This window comes from Triturus cristatus, chromosome 8 (genome assembly GCF_964204655.1).
Source record: "Triturus cristatus chromosome 8, aTriCri1.1, whole genome shotgun sequence".
In the NCBI taxonomy this organism is placed as follows: Eukaryota; Metazoa; Chordata; class Amphibia; order Caudata; family Salamandridae; genus Triturus; species Triturus cristatus.
This window is the reverse complement of record NC_140591.1, coordinates 1,115,041,772-1,115,058,642: the sequence shown is the minus strand read 5'-3', so window position 1 is coordinate 1,115,058,642 and position 16,871 is coordinate 1,115,041,772. Positions and strand designations below refer to the sequence as shown.

General features: G+C 40.7%; 1 protein-coding gene across 2 annotated transcripts in view; it reads left to right on the top strand.

The window, feature by feature from the left end:
* The window catches only part of LOC146805461 (protein-lysine methyltransferase METTL21C-like), a 126,254-nt gene that overhangs the window by 71,280 nt on the left and 38,103 nt on the right, over window positions 1-16,871 (top strand). For both annotated transcript variants that reach the window (XM_085622693.1, XM_085622692.1), the window contains exon 2: window positions 10,810-10,964. In XM_085622693.1, coding sequence (XP_085478819.1) covers window positions 10,810-10,964 — 155 coding nt within the window. The remainder of the gene's footprint in view (window positions 1-10,809; window positions 10,965-16,871) is intronic.

The following is a 16,871-nucleotide window of genomic DNA, read 5'->3' as shown; positions in this document are numbered from 1 at the left end:
AGACACATATGTAATCAGTGATGTAATATCTGACGTCATCAGCAGTGGATTGCGGTCGCATGAGTTATAGTTGCCTGCACTAACTATAACGGGGGAATTTCATTGGTTTTTTACGAGGGAAATGTCCAGCTAACTATAACATGTGTGATACCTATGGTTTTTTAAGTGAATTTGCAAGGTTTTTTAAATGCTAATTCCTAACTATAACGTGTGTGAAACCTATGGTTTTTTAAGTGAATTTGTACGTTTTTTTAAATGCTAAGTTATGTATTTATTAATATATTTTTTTGTTCAGGTTTTTCACCGTGCGCGCACGGTGCGCTTCACGCACCATGCGCCCACGATGCGTTGAGCGTGCCGTGCGCGCATGGTGCGCGCACCCCGCGCATTTTCGGAAAAAAAATAATGTTTTTTTCACCCTTGGGGGTCCTTCAGTGACCCCCTGACAAAGGCTAGGGGGTCAGGAACTGTCCACCCTGCCCCCTTTTCACGTTCTCCACCTTTGTTTTTCACTGCCTCAGACTGCGAGAGACAAAATGGCGGCCGACACTTCCTGATTTCGACCGATTCGAATGTTTACTGACATCTAACAACCAATCAGAATTGCGCTCGCGCACGTCACCGTGCGCGCACCGTGCGCGCATGGTGCGCGCCTATAGATATGTATGTACTTTTAACTGCAATTTTCTCAGGAACTAATGAACAGATTGACTCCAGATATGCAAAAGGCACATCCCTGACCTGAGGACTACCTCTTTGCCAAATTTAAAGTAATTCTGTTCAGCCGTTTGGGCTGTACCTTGGACTAAAGGTCCCTATGGAAAATTGCATGGGAAAAACGCATTTTGGGACCCCCTTTTTTCTCAGCCCCCGCTTGACGAATCCCCCCGAGACTTTCAGGGTAGGAGCGGAGCGGAGCGCCCCACCTATTTTGAAAATTTCGCGAGGATTCATCAACCGGCGCCAAAGTTATTCCAAATAGAATGTTGCAGATTTCCTATGGAAACACGGTCCTAACTATAACTATCTACTGGCGACCGCCAGTAGATAATATATATATATATATATATATATATATATATATATATATATATATATATATATATATATATAAACACATGTTCACTCATAGAACAAAGGTTAAAGTAATGTTATAGTTAGGTACTGTAATAATATAAAAAGTATTGTTTAAAACAAAAAAAACACTGTGTTTCACCAATTATATTTTACTTAACTAAATATAATTTGCGTCGTGCCAGTCACTGCTTATGACCTCAATTATTACATCACTCATGCCATGTTCAATGACATCATCATTGACTACATCACTGAAGACATTATCCAACGGGTGTGACAGTTTGCTATATGCTTCTGACACTGAAGGGTATTTAGTGAGTTACATGTACAGTACATTTTCAATAGTTTCTGTACAGCTAAGAAGTGTAACCTTTTGAAATATGCTTGGCCTCCTATGGAGGCTTACGTGTATGGAGGGTGCAACTGTTTTTTCCAGCTCATGCTGTGAGGTAGTAACCTACATAATCATCACAGAGTCTTAGGGGGCCAAAATGATGGTAGGCGGATCACTACAGCCCAGCTGGCGGTGGCGATCCGCCCACCATCACAACATCATTTACCCACGCCACATTACCATGGCAGGGGTACCACGGCAGACGGAAAGTCAGTCCGCCGTTTTTCCGCCAGTCTGCAATCGTTGCGATTGCCGGCTGGGCGGAACTGGGGCATGATATGGTGGCGGTGCCTGGAAGGCACCACCATCCATATTATGATGCCGGGTTTTCAGGCCCTTTCCATGGCAGCATCGCTGGCGGGAATTTGGTTTGGGGGCCCGTTGCGGGCCACCGGTGGGGATGGGGCAGTAGGGGGCTGCACTTTGGGGGTACCAATGGTACCCCCCTACATTTAGTAAGACAAAAAAGGGTACAAAGTTCCTCAGACAAGTTAAGAAAAAGTAGTGATTTCAGCACAAAATGTCGTTTGCCATGAAAAAGGCGGGGGAAACCCTTTAGTTGGAACTAGGGCCCTCACACACCCAGCAAGCTAGGTGTCATGCTTCATCATTTGAGCCTGCCCCTCGTCAGGTCGGCGCTGCAATACCTGACGGGCTCCCAAGATTGGGGCTCTTTGGCGGGGATCTTTTGTTCCTGCCGAAGGGTGCTGTGGGGGTAAGGGGCCCTAGGATGTGTAGATGTGGTGTACGAATAAAATAGGTACTGTTAGTCCACAAGAATTGTGTTTAATAAAGTGGTAAACAGCCTAATTAAAAGGAAAGTGAGGTGGGGATAGCTACTAGTGATTATGATGCTAGTTGTGTATGCCCTACTCTCTGGAGGATCAACATGTTTCTTGCCCTTCAGGCCAGTAATTGGTCACGGCAATTCATCAGGATCAGGGAAAACAAAAACTATCTACAACAAGGTATGTGTGTTCTACTTTCCGAAGAGGTGCTCAGGAGTCACCTCTTGTGTGAGCAAGGTAATCTTGCAACAGTCTCCGGCGGGTATAAAGGACTCCTAACGTGGGTCCTACGTCAAGGGACGCGTGGGAACGAAGACCTACCCCTACCGCCGGACCTGGGATTGTCATGCTCAAGGTGGCCGGCACCGCGCGGTGCCTGCCACGTTGTGCATGGCAATGCACGACGTGCCTCTTTGGCATTGCGGCGGGTGCTGCTGTAAGCAGCACCCTCCGCAGTGTCAAAGATACGGACTGTGACCACCACGGTGACGGTTGCATCCTAATTTGCGGTGCAGCACCGCTGCACCACTGGCAGCCAGTCCCAACACCGCTAGGGTGGCGGGCAGACTTTAGTCCGTCCGCCATCCTAATAGGGCCCTAAGTTGTGAGCACAGTCGGCTTGCCCCCCCACCCCCACCCTTTGTACTTGAAAGCATGTTCACCACCACAGCTCTACGGCCACACCTAGTGCAAACTCTAGCCCCCACTGGACTCCTGTAAAACTTCACACTTAAACTAGATTCCTGACTTTTTGGGGTGGCTCTTCGATCCTTTGGGTGGTGACCGCTCATGGATTATGTCCATATCTACAGTTGGAAGAAATGGCAGTGTTGTGGTTGGCATTTGTCCAGAGCTGCTGTGTGCTCCACTCACTTCCTTCTCTCAGCGCCAGCCATCACAGGAAACTAAGAGCAGCTTGCATATATATGCTCCTAACCAAAGGAGCTGGCTCAAAGCTCATGGGCACACCTGGCATGTGGCGGCCCAGTCCAAAAGGTGAGACATTGAACCAAAACCTAAATGCTTGTTTCAAACCTTTTCAGCTAGAGGGCATTTGAGCAGGGTACTTCCAAGAGGGAAGATTTTGACAGAGGTTGGGAAGACTGTCCCTAAGAAGAGCATTTTTCATGGACAACAAATCCCAAGCTGGTCCGAAGCAGCATTCAAAACAACCACATGGAGAAGGGTGGGAGGTGGGACCTGTTCACTAGAAGCAAGCTTCTAGTGAAGGACCTTGATTGCTGCAGAACACTATGTACATACACAATCTGGTTAATATATGTGTGGTATTCCATTGTACCAAGAGTGAAGTACTTTCCATTTTTAAAGATAAAGCACTGGTTGGACATTAGTTTATTGCATGCTAATATCCTTATGATGAATACTTAAGCCCAGATTTATTAAGTCTTTGAGTTGTCCTTGCGTCGCGTAAGGCGAGAGTGAAATTGACAAAGCCGCGCACGGGGTGATTTTCGAAGCCTTGCGTGACTTTTTAAAGAATTATAATGCGAAACATCTACCCTTAGAATTTGAAGCAATCCCAGGTTTAAGTAAATCCCAGGTTTACTGAAATCAGTAAACCTGAGATTGTGCCAAAATGGTGCGCCACCCCAACCATGGCGTCATAAGGATAAATATGTTTATTTCTCCTGGTTACTTCCTTTTTCTATGCTTGATGCATTTTGCATCATACATAGACAGAGGAATTTGCCTCTCAGAATTGTTTTTTGTGCCGGAAGATATCCCTTCCGACCCCATGCCCTGGGGCCGTTGATAAAGCCAATAGGCCCACTTTTTATAGTTTGATGTTCTGACCCTTTGACAAAGTCCGTTGGACTGTCTTACTTAAAATGTCATCCTTAAAATTGGAATGTTACTAACAACATCACAGTCAGCCATGGGTGCCTGTGTCGATTTGGCACACTGCGCCAAACCTGATGTGGCCAAAGGCTGTGCACAGCACTTGGTTGGGCGTTAGCGGGGGGATGGGCGCACTTAACCCCAAGCCACGGACAGCCGAAAGCTGTGTCCAGTGGAGGTTTTGGCACCAGTGGGGATTGGATGCAGGCCTGGTAGCAGGCCAGATTTGGCACCCAACCCCACACTACACACAGTAATCAACATCTTTCTTTAGATTAAAAAAAATAATGGTTTACTGAAAAAAATCAAAGATTAAAGTATGTTATAGTTAGGAATTGTTTTAACATGCTTCTTCACATTAAATAAATTGTTAGAATTTCACTCAAAAAAGAAAGCTTAAAGGGACCCTACAGTTAGGAGAAAATGCCGGTTCAAACATAACAAAACCACTAGAGTTCACGAGTTATTGTTATCTCAAGTAACTATAACTCGTAGCCTCAAGTAACAATTATACCCTCACCATGCACTGCTAAATACCTCAGACATTACATCAGTTATGAGATATTCTGTGACATCGATGACAGCATCACTGCAGCATCTGAAACAACATAATTAATGACAATACTGTGCATTGCGGGGGCACAAGTTATAGTTACCATAGGGCACAGGGACTGGCCTGTCTTTTTATGTGCAAGGTTTTCCACCCCTACTGCAGAGTCTCTGCAGTCGTAAACTTACTATTAAATCATAGTTTGTAAATACAAAAAAAACTAAAATGTTTAACTTTGTGAATCAAGCCAATTGTGTTTTAAAATGTTTGCTATTGTGTTTCAGATATAATTGCATATACTGTAGATTTAGTATTATTTTGTAATGTTTTATGACTTTGTATGTTTTAAGTTATTATTATGTTAGGTTTAGTTGTCTGCAACCTTTTCAGTAGTTGTCTTATAGTTTTTGTTATATTTTTAAAGCTTAGTTTTTAATTTTATTTTAGGTTTTTGTTAATCAGTGCTCAATGGCTGGGTTTATAAGGGAGTAGTGTGGAAAGATATTTTAATATATAGTTTAATATTTTATACTTTGTAAAATTTGACTATTTAATTAGACGAATAATTACTTAAATTGATCAATTGTTACATTATTAAGTTACATTTTTTTTAAAGTGATTTAATCGTTTAATCAACTGGTTAATTAGATTCTTAGCTATGTACCTCTCTTAATTCTTTAATTATTTGATGATGCGTCGTAACTTGTTAATTCATTTTGTATTTTAATTGGTAATTATTTTACTAATCATGCTAATTATTATTTTCCTTGAATAATTTATTTATTTTATTTTAATATGTTATATATTTTTTTCAAGATTTTCAATTTTTTTATTTTTGTTGTAATTAAATATTTTTAGTATTATTTCACATTTTGTTTCCAGGCTGTTTTGAGTGTAGGGAAGTAGGTTAGTAAGCATTTTACTTTAAATGCTTTTACTGATTTTGATTGGTAAATATAGTTTAACTTGGTATTTATTTTAATCAATTATTTCAAAATAGGAGGTTTTTCATATAGATATTTAAAAACAAAATATTTTTGTGATTTTTAAGAAATATTTTATGACAATAAATATATATTTTTCACAAAGTTTCCATATTAATGCTTAGTGTATGGGGGAAATATTAGATCTGCCCCCCTCCCCCCCAAAGGTTAACACTTTACCTACAGTTGCTCAGCTTAGAGTGGGGATAGTAAATATCACACCTCTAAACTCCAGCGCTTTCCCTACTTTTGCTTCCGTTGAAGTGGGAACACTAATTATGAACTTCCCCCACCCCAAACTCCAACATTCCTATTGTTGCCTAGGATTGATGTGGAAGAGTAAATCTGACCCCACCAAAGTCCAACACTTTGACCCTAGTGTTGCATCGGTTGGAGTAGGAATAGTAAATCTGACCCCTCCACGTACAGTGTTCTCCCTACTCTTGCTTAGGTTGGAGGGGGAATAGTAAATCGGACTCCTGCAAAGTCTGATACTATCACCAATGGTCCTTAGGTTGGAGAGAGGACAGCAAATCTGACTCCTCCAAAGTCCAGTACTTACCTTTCTGGTACTTAGGTTGGAGGGGTAATAATGAATCTCAGCCTTCAAAGTCCAGCGCTTTCCCTATTGTTGCTTTGGTTGGAGTGGGACTAGTAAATCTGACCCCTCTAAAGTTCAACGCTTTACTTAAAGTTGTTTGGATTGGAGTGGGAAAATTAAATCTGACCGCTGTACAATCAAACTCAATCCCTACTGTTGCTTAGGTCAAACTGAGTATCGTAAATCTTACCCCTCCCCCCCAAAGTCTAGTGCATTCCCCACTGTTGCTTAGTTTGTAGTTAGATTGGAGTGGGAATAATACATTTATGCTTCTAAATTGGAACTCATTGTTTTTTAGTTTGAAGTGGGAGTGGCAAATTTTATTCCTCTGAATGTAACTTTTTTGACATATTTGGGAGTATTTTGAATGTTAACTGTTTTATTTATGTTTTGGTTTCATATTTATTTTAATTGAGATTCATTGTTTGATATTTATTTGAATGTATTATGTTTATTACTTTGGATGTAGAATTTAAAAGATGCTTTCCGTTTTTTGTTGAAGATAGATCTATTTTTATTAATGGTTGCAATATTGTTATATTAGTGTTTGTGAAATTGGCCATCTTTCATTTTTTTTATTTTTATTATTTTTTTATTAATGTTCTGATTTTAATTTACAGCTTATTTTTATTATAATGTATTTGTTTTTTTTACATTTTCAGTAATATGAGTTTTAATATTGTGTCAGTTGTACCTTACATATTTAATAATTACGTTGTTTAATTTTCTTTTTTTTAAATGTTTATTATGCATGTTTTGGGAGTTTATATTGTTTTTATGTGATTTATAATGTTTATTGTATATTTCTTTATTTAAATGTATTTTAAAGTATAATATTCTTAAACAATGTATTACCTTTATTATATACATATGTATCAATTATTTTTAAGTTATTATAATTTCAAATATTTTTAAATATATACTTACCTATATATTCTCAATACTTAGTACCATGATATTTTGTAGATGATATGTTTGGAGTTCATATTGTATGTATATAAACCCAGTATTTCATACCACAATATTTATACCTCCATATTTGTGTATTGTGATATTTTTGAGGTCGCCATTATGTCATAAAAGCAATGAATGATGCATAAGATGGATATGTATGCCAAATGTGATACAGACATTCTGTTCAGTAACAATGTATGAATTTAATAAAATAATAAATGTTGAAAAAAAGCAGGGGTTACACATCCAAGGCCTAGTTTTGGTGTGCATTAAAAAAATGTTTTATTAGTAATTCTGCAAACAGAAAATAACAACTTACGACCATCAGCAGTAGATGTAAAGCTTTTACATCATATATTAAACCAGTCTTTGCAAGCCTCACCCAGACTGCCCAAATTGCGCCTGCCATCAATCCCCTCCGCCTTCTTGGGAAACTCCTAGGAAGTTATTGTGTTTTAATCTCACTATCCAAATGTAACTCCTTGACCCCTGGTTATAATTAAATACCAATGTTTGTACTACTGCACTAACACATGGCATGATGTAAACCAAAGATGCCGATACCTAGTTAATACACTACAGTAGAGACAGGATAAGGGCAGTATGACTCACTTGAGGCTTTGCCTCTCGTAAGTCATGACTGTCCCATAAGCAACAATGGACACAAATAAGTATGATGCATTATGTTCTGTTCTTATGCACATGTACTATTTACCTATGTATGTACCTATAAATATTCCCATATAAAAACCTAAAATTGAAAATGAGTTATGGTTGACTAATATGTTAACAGTGGCTAATGAGTTAAGGTGCTACCTTCAGCTTGTGACCTACGCCACCATCAACCTTGATAACAGGGGTGGAGGTTAAGTGAAAAAGAAATTCACAGAATTGTGAATTATGTTTATGTGTGTAAAAGGTTGTATGATGTTGTGACTTACAGCATGAAGTAACAGTATAGAGCACTTTTGGTTGTGTGAATGCCTAATGGTCGAAATGTTGGTGGTGGTCAGCTTGTACTAGGGTGAGTGTTTGGCTATATGAACACAGGAGTGTTGGTGTATTATGGTGCCTGAGTGGGTGTGTGAAGGTGTGTTTATAAATGCATTTTGATGGGGAAGGCTTATGGACATGACTGTATGCTTGTTTTATAGGGCATGGGCCATATATTGATGATTAATGGTTGTATGATGATATGATAGAAATGTGCAGTCATATATGATGTTCATTGCATGGCCTTTGATGGTGGGTATTTTACTGTCTGATGTAATTAATGATATGTTATATTGTGAGGTGTTTTATATTTTGTTGGAAAAGATGTGTGAAGTGGTGAAGAGTGTGTGCTGGGATTAAGTTTGACTTCGCATGGTGAGGTTGAGCCACGAGATGAAGGTAGCACCATAATGCATGAATTGTATGACTTTTTATTGTTTACGGTTAAACCACTGTTAACATGTTAGTTAACTTTAGGTCCTTTTCAATATCAGGTTTTTAAAGGGATTTCATTGATTTTTAAATGTAAGTTGTGGGATTCATGGCTGGTGTGTTGAATATAGGTATGTGGGCGGGAAACAACCTTTACATCGCGGTCATTAGACCGCGATGCCTTTACAACGTGGTCATTACAACGACCGCGTTGTTACAGCGCGATGCCATTACTACGCAAATCATTACATCGACTTGCAGTAGATGGCGCTCTAACATAAGGAATAGTATGATTTACTATTCTAACTCCTTCCCTACTGTTGCATAGGCTGGAGTTGGAATAGTAAATTATACATTCCTAATGTTACGGCACCATCTACTGCAAGTTGATGTAATCACTTGCGTAGTAATGGCATCGTGTTGTAACAACACGGTCATTGTAACAACCGCATTGTTAAATACTGCGAAGTAAAAGCACGCGTTTTAACGTGCTATATTCATGTGGGCATATGATGATGGTTGTGTGGAAATATGGTGGTTGGTGTGTTGGCGTATGATCTTGATTGTGTGTCCATATGAAGGTGGGAGCGTTGTTTATATAATGTTGGTTGTGCGGAATTTGTGTATGTTGGCATAGGTTACTGGTTGTGTTGAGTTATGATGGTAGGTGTGTTGACATATGATGGTCGCTATGTTGATGTCTGCATTAGTTGAAATGATTGATGGACGTCTTCTGCCGCTGTCACTCTGTGTGTCCTCTGCTTCCACTTCATCCAGTAGTTGGACCCCTCACTACCGCCCAGCCCCTGCATGTGACTCTGTACCTCCTGGAGACACTTTGCGGCCCCAAGCCAACCCCTCCGTGTTCTTTTGTGTCCCTCTTCGCCTACAGTTCTTTAGTTTGGTCCCACATCTGCCTTGCATACCATCTGTATATTTCCCTTCTCCCGGGCAATCCCTCTTAGTGCTCATGCCCCCTGCAGCCCCTTGTTTGCCCATGTCCCTCCTGGAACCCTGTGAACTGCCATACCCTACAACAGCTACACCTCTGTACACACCTCTGCCACCCTATTGCCCCTCTAAGTGTGCTCTGCCTGTCCTGCGACCCCACTGTATGAGCTCCTTGCCTTAATCCAGCCCCTTTGTGTGACACCCTCCTTCCCCTCTATGTTACTTAGGCCCCCTGTAGCTCCAGTCTTCTCATTCCACTTGCAGACACTCTGTGTGCCCCGCAACACCTGCAGACTCTTTGTGAGACCCTTCCCAGCCCTACAGCCTCTCTCTGTACCCCCTCTGCTTCAGCAATAATGTGAATAGAGGTGTGATTGTCCACCACGTGACTCTGGTCCCTTTCACCAAACTCGGATTTTAACTCCTCACCCTTTTCACAGCCGGCCTTCCACGACCAAATATCATCCTGGAAATGTATCTCCAAATTTGATGCACATTTTCAGGAACTACTTTTAAAGTGTGCCTAGCATGCTGGCCACAAGTCCAACATACTTGTTTGTGTTTCTGTGAAAATCTACTATGGCATACATTGTGGTCTTTCACTAAAGTGGCACCACTAAAAATAGCAGCTGACCGGCATCTCCAAATCAAGAGACTACTCTGTTGTCATCTTTGCAGTACCTCTCCCTTGCACATGGTGTTCTTGATGACAGAGGCAGTGGCCACCACATCATAAAGGAGGCAACTTCCCCCCCCCCAATTTAAAAGGGTCAGGAGAACCCAGAGATGGGAAGATGGTGCATCCATTTTATTTTGGCCACTGGCCTGTTACTGCCTAATTCTAGATCAAGTTCTTAGTCTTAATCACAATTTGCCACTCTGAATCTGTTTCCAAATCAGGATTGCTCTACAATCAGTTGCATCAACAAGTAAGTGTGACAAGCACAGCACCACCTATCAGAAAAGTTGTTAGACTGAGCCTCAAAGACCAATGTTAGAGAGTCTTGCATGCAATTACCTTCACTCAGTATTATCTGGTCCCAGCAGCGGCCGGCACAGTTAAGTGCGGTAGGGCGGGGCAGGGCGCGGCAGGGGGGAAGCCGACAGACAACAGAATAGGTGTTATTTATCTATTTAATTATACCTATTCCGTCATTTGTTGGGATAATATGTGGTAGCTTCTGTAATGGAGTTGATGAAAACCTATACCTCTTTTACTCTTGCAGATATTATACACTACTCCAAGCTATCTCCTCAGCCACAGAACCCATGGACTTCCAGCTTCTACGTTATTCCCAATAAAGACAGTTTCTGGTATGCAGGCTATGAAATCAAGATACAAGAATCCTTCGATAGCTTTGGAGCTGTTGTGTGGCCAGGAGTAAGTTTAACATTTTTCGTACTGTTTTTTACATTTTACAACTAAAATGATTTTAACATAGCATGTGTAATAGGGCAGTGACATAACTATGATGTTGGTTATCTCAATTGTCATTTGCAGGTATCACCTTACTGGTCGTGCCTGGTTTTGTACTGAAACTTAGGTTTTTAAAGGTTCTAACTATATACATCGTAACTGCAGTATGTTCTATTGAAATTAATTAACTACAGTTTTAATGTTAAAAGCAACATTTTGATATTTTGTAACTTTAAGAAAAAAACTGTAATTGTCATCTACATGTCTTAAACACATTTTCAACTGTGATATTGAACAAATGCATTTGTAGTGCTAATCCTTTACCTCAACTCTTAACCTTAAACCCAAAGCTTTTATATTTAATCCTATATCCTTAACCTGTTACGCTTCATGCTTTAAATTCCCCTCTTTGCCAAACACTAAATTCCTACACCCTTAACCATAAACCCTTCACCCTACACCCTCAACCCTGACCCATAATCCATTATCCATAACACCTTTTCTCTATAACCCGAACCAATAAACCCTAACCCCATGACCTTAACTACTATACCCGTAACCCCTACTCTGTAACACCTTAACTTTATATCCTAAACTTTTAATCTTTAACCTCATACACCTAACCCAATACCATTAACCCCAATACCCTTAATCCCTATAACCTAACCCCAACCCTTAACTCCTAATCCTACACCTGTAACTCCTAACCCTTAACTTCTAGTCACTTAGTCACATAATCTATATCATATACCATTTACTACCAACTCTAAAACCCTTAATCCCTAATTCCATACTCTTAACTCCTATACCATGTAGTCTTAATCCACATCGCCTGACCCTATACCCTAATCCTGAACCCTAAACCGGTAATCCTATACCTTTAACCCGATGCCCTATGCTATTAACCCCTAACTCTTAAATTTTTCAACGCTTTAGACTATCCTTATGTCAGTATCTTTTAGAAAAAACAAACTCTGGGAGGTATTTACAAAAAGTTTCTTTTTAGAACTAATAATTGGGAAGTGTTATTTTTAGAAGTGTTATTTTCAAAGTTTAAAGGGAAATCCGATTAATAAAGCTAGAGGTGGTCAGTGACCCGAATGGAAATATTTTTCTTGCTCCCAGGCTGGACCTGGGTATTAAGTCAATTGGAAACTCACTAGCATTGACACCAATTTTATATCTGCTATGAATTTGGACAACCAAGGGCTCGCTGAGTATTTTAAAGCTTTTCATGAGATCTGGAAGAGCAATAGTTCGAAAACTTTGCCTTGGTTCAGCCACATTGCTAAAACTTGATCATCTCTAGACTGTAAGGAATTTTGGGCTAACCCTGAGGAATCACGCTTGCAATTGTGCAACATATTAAGGGCAAATATTGGTTTCGCATAAAAGCAAGGCAGTGGGGAGAACCTATGACGTGATTTTTTAATTTTAAATCATCTTTACACTTTGTACAGTACATGGACCGGCTTTTCCTGAACTGAAAAGGTCGCCATAAATCAGGTTTAGGCTGGGCACATTGCCAGCTAGGAGCTCTACCAAAAACTGAACTGAGAAAAGAATGGCTTCAACCTCCTGCAATTGTGAGCAATGAGGTGACAGAACTATATTTGCACTTTATTCCACTTTGCAAGATGTCCTTGTAAGTAAGGTCTTACCTACGACGCCTTTTTATTAGATTTAACATCAAACACTGTCACACTGCTTTGTCTGTATGTCTCAGAGCTGACTGATACAATTTTCATGCCAGTTGCATCTTACATCTATGCCTCCTGGAAAGCCACTAGAATTGACTCCCCCGACGGGGGCCTGCTACGGGCCCCCAATGTAGAAGACCGCATGCCTTTCGGTGGCAGAAAGGCATAACCCCGCATGAATCTACCAGACACCGCCACCATATTAACAGCTTTTCCGCCCGGTCGACTCATCCACCAGGCGGAAAACCGGCGGACGGTCTTTCTGTCCGCCGGTGTCCCCCCCCCGCCATAGTAATATGGCGGGGGGGAATTTACACCCGGGCAGGAGGAAATGTTGGGCGGATCGCCACCGCCATGCGCGCGGAGGCGATCCACCCGACATACTAATGGGCCTCTAAGTATCAGATTCCATTGTATTTATTAAAGGGTGGCTAACCCTTACTGTATTTTTAGTGAACGTTTATCAAATTTTGACTAACTAATTTGCACATTTACTTTTTCGGTTATAGCTGATGAGATTGCACATGAACAGCTTTTAAGAGGCGTCACTTATAGTTTTTCATCGTAAGTGCACTCAGCACTACGAAGGCAACTCCTATTATGGAGCGCCAGCCCAATACTTGCATAATGTACGCGGCCCAGAAAAGTGGTGATAAAAGCAAGGACACAGGCTCAATGCTTCAAAATATGACTGCCTGTAGGCATAATGAATCCATTAAAACTGAGAGAAAGAGCAGCATAAGGGCCAAATGGAATAAGAATAAGAAATGCACATCCCTCTGCAGTACAGAATTTCTTTTAATAAAAAAACGAAGTTTAAATAAATTGCGAACAGAAATTCTACTTTCAGTGAACGCTGGTTACAAAGCGGATAACATTCAAAAAGGCACACAAGAGAGGGGAATTGAGTATAATTTTGAATGAATGCGAATGTTAACAGACATCACAATGTGACTCCATTTACAATGACCTGAATATTGTTAATGGCTGGAGAAGTTTCCTTACTGTCTTGATTTACCCCTGAGAATTGTACATAGGGCTAGTTACAGAGATTTGAGTTTTTTTAAAGACCTCGGACTAAACATTTTATGAAGTTTCCCAATTTCCCCTTTGCAGGAAACAATGGGCCTCATTGATCCCCCGGAACATCACTTTTTGATGTTTCAGTGGCACAATGTGCAACAGCATATGGCTTTTCATGGACTTATAAATATGTGCCTCTTTCACTCAGAAAACTGCGTGAACGGGGAGTCCCAAGGGTGTTGCTGGGGGCATTTCCAGCAACACCCATGGCTGATTGACACTGTCCCTGATTGATTTATGAGAAATCTAAAATCTGTAAGCAGAGCCAAAAACGTTAAGGGAGGTGCAACGAGGAGAAATATCTATATTTCTGCTCTTTTTTTCCTTTTTCTGTGTGTGAGAGGAAAAAGCCTCTTGTGATTGTTTTTGTGCAGGAAGGCGTCCCTTTCTGCACAAAAATAATCATCCCCGCAATGCAGGCACCCTTGCACCATGGAGCAAAGGTCCCTGCATTGGCGCACGGCAGCCATTTGTGTGCCGGCTCAGGGGAAAATTACAGAATTGCACCGTATCTGATAGATACTTCGCATTCCTGCCCTTTTCTTTTGCTGTAGGGCAGCTGCCCTACAGCAAAAAACCCAAACACGAGGCCCAAAATTTGTTTTGCTTTCGTAAGTAACCACTAATGCATTTGTTTCTCTGCAGCCTTTCTTCAGTGTCGATTTTGCGACAGCCAGTTTTTCTTTTTTGGCCATTTTTTTAAACTAGATTTTTTCTTTTTGGGAAAAAAGCTATTCTCCAGCCCACTATTCTAAGTAGATTCACCCACATTATTTCTGGGGTTATAGCGTTGTTCACTCTTATAAATGTTTGTAGAACAAACTGACTTGGTCGGTGTGGAATAAATGTATGTAAACAATTATGTTATTGAGACCCCACATTCTGCGAATGAGCCTAAGATTGTGCTTTTAAACTGAGGTGATTGTATTTCAAATTTCAGATTCATTTAATTGTGGGATAGTCGGCCCTAGTCAAATATCTGGGATGCACTTAATCACCATCTTTAACAACCAAATCAAAATGCAGGAGTATGTAGACTGTACCTAAAACAACAAGAATCACTACGTCACTTGTTATGCAGTTTCACCTTTCTGCTGAACGGACGTAAATAGTGGCTCCATAATGTTTTTAATCAATTTGGTATCAGAACGTGTCGGCAAGCAGTAATTTTTGTACGCAAGCAGAATTTGGGAGGTGACCGTGCGTTTCATAAAATGCATGAAAGAGTAGATAAGTTATTAACTGAAAAAGAGCAATAATTGGGAATATGTGTTTAATATAGGAAGCATTTGTTCATTGCAAAATTATTACGTTTGGGGTTAGGCAGCTAGCACTACAAGACTTCCATGTTCATATAGGAAGTTTACATCTAGACGTATGCCTGACCTGTATACGAACTTCGAGGCATATCAGCAAGGGCCGGCGATAATTATCGCTCAGCGCTCTTAGCGTGAGGATAATTATCGCCGGCCGACACTGAATTTTATTGCGGAGATAGCGTGCTATTAGCAACGCTTATCTCCAAAGCGATAAAATTCAGTGCACAAGCTGCCAAATGTGCGATTATCGCTGGAAATCCAGCGATAATCACACAACTTTTGGCGATAGCTTGCTGATAGGGCCTCACATACTTAGCCATGATATCCACCTTCCATAGGATATCATGGCTAAGTCAGTTTCAAAGCAGGCGTAAGGAAAGTAGCGATAACAGAGGTTATCGCTACTTTTCTTGTCACTATGCTGCTTTGCGTGAGGCTTGATAATGGGAGAAATGTCGCTTAGCGACATTTTTCCCGATATCCTGGGGAGGAACGCCCTCTTTGCATCTCATTAGAGATGCAAAGATGGGCGTTAAGGGAAATGGCGATAAGGCAAGGTTTCATGCGATAGCGTGACCTTGCTGATAAAGCAATAAAATTATCACCGCTTTTCGTCCGAAACAAGGCACGACCAGGTCTTGGCTGTTTACGTTGAGTTTTATTTTACTTTTGGTTTTAGAATATGTAGAAAGGTTGTAATGTCTTTTATCAATTGTAACAACTTGCTTTTTGCACGATTTGCTGATAAATGTACGAATTTCATTTGGTTGCATTTTGTCTAAGCTAGGCACTTTCTTGAAAAGGCTGTACTTTTGTTACATGGAATTGTATGGTTTTATTAACTGGAATAAAAGATTTACTTCACATAAAAAAACAAATTAAAATGTGACACAGAGCCTTGGCGAACCTCTCGTTATTTCTTTAATATTATAAAATGTGGATCTCTCAATCCACTCAATACCAAATTAAGATAAAAGTAGATGACTAAATAAGTATATGTTCAAGTGTACAGCTATGCCTCAAGTTTTTCTAAGCCACGGACAAACTGCATTGATTAATACCCACTAACCCGCACTAGGATGGTGGCGCAAGGACATTTGCTGGTGGCGCAAGGAAACTGACACATCTATGCAGATGCGTCAGTTCCTTGTAAATCTGCCCCACAGACCGCAGAGAAGGGCTGGAACCCAAGACTGAGACAAGAATGCGTAATGCTCAGTGTAACAGGTATCCCTTGCAGCCAATCAGACTGCTCTCACTTCTTCACTTTTCATCATCCAGTTTTTACATCATGAGGATATAGCGGACAGAGTCCAGTCATGGAACGACCCGAATGCGCAGTCATGGAACCACTCAAAACCCTTGGTTGACAACTGGATCAAAAACACTAGCCAGAAGGTTAAGCTAGTTTTTGATGAACCATTAAATCAGTGATCACAGAAGACAGAGTCCTTAAACCAATATAAAGGGGTCATGAAACAAACCCCCTGCAGAAGAATAGCATTGAAAGAAGATGACAAAGCACACAAAACAGAAGGCGCCAGCCAAAAACTGTAGAGGTAAAACGTACATCTGGGGCCTTATTACAGAAAGGTCCCTCAGCTGCAACAGGCGCTTCTGCCCACTTTATTTGGCACTAGAGCACTTTAGTATGATGGATGTGGCTGCAGATGCTTGTGCATTCCTTCATCCAGGAATGGAGATGCTGGAATCATGGTCAAAAGCGAAAGAAACAATTGATAGACAGAATGCTGAACAATACAAACATT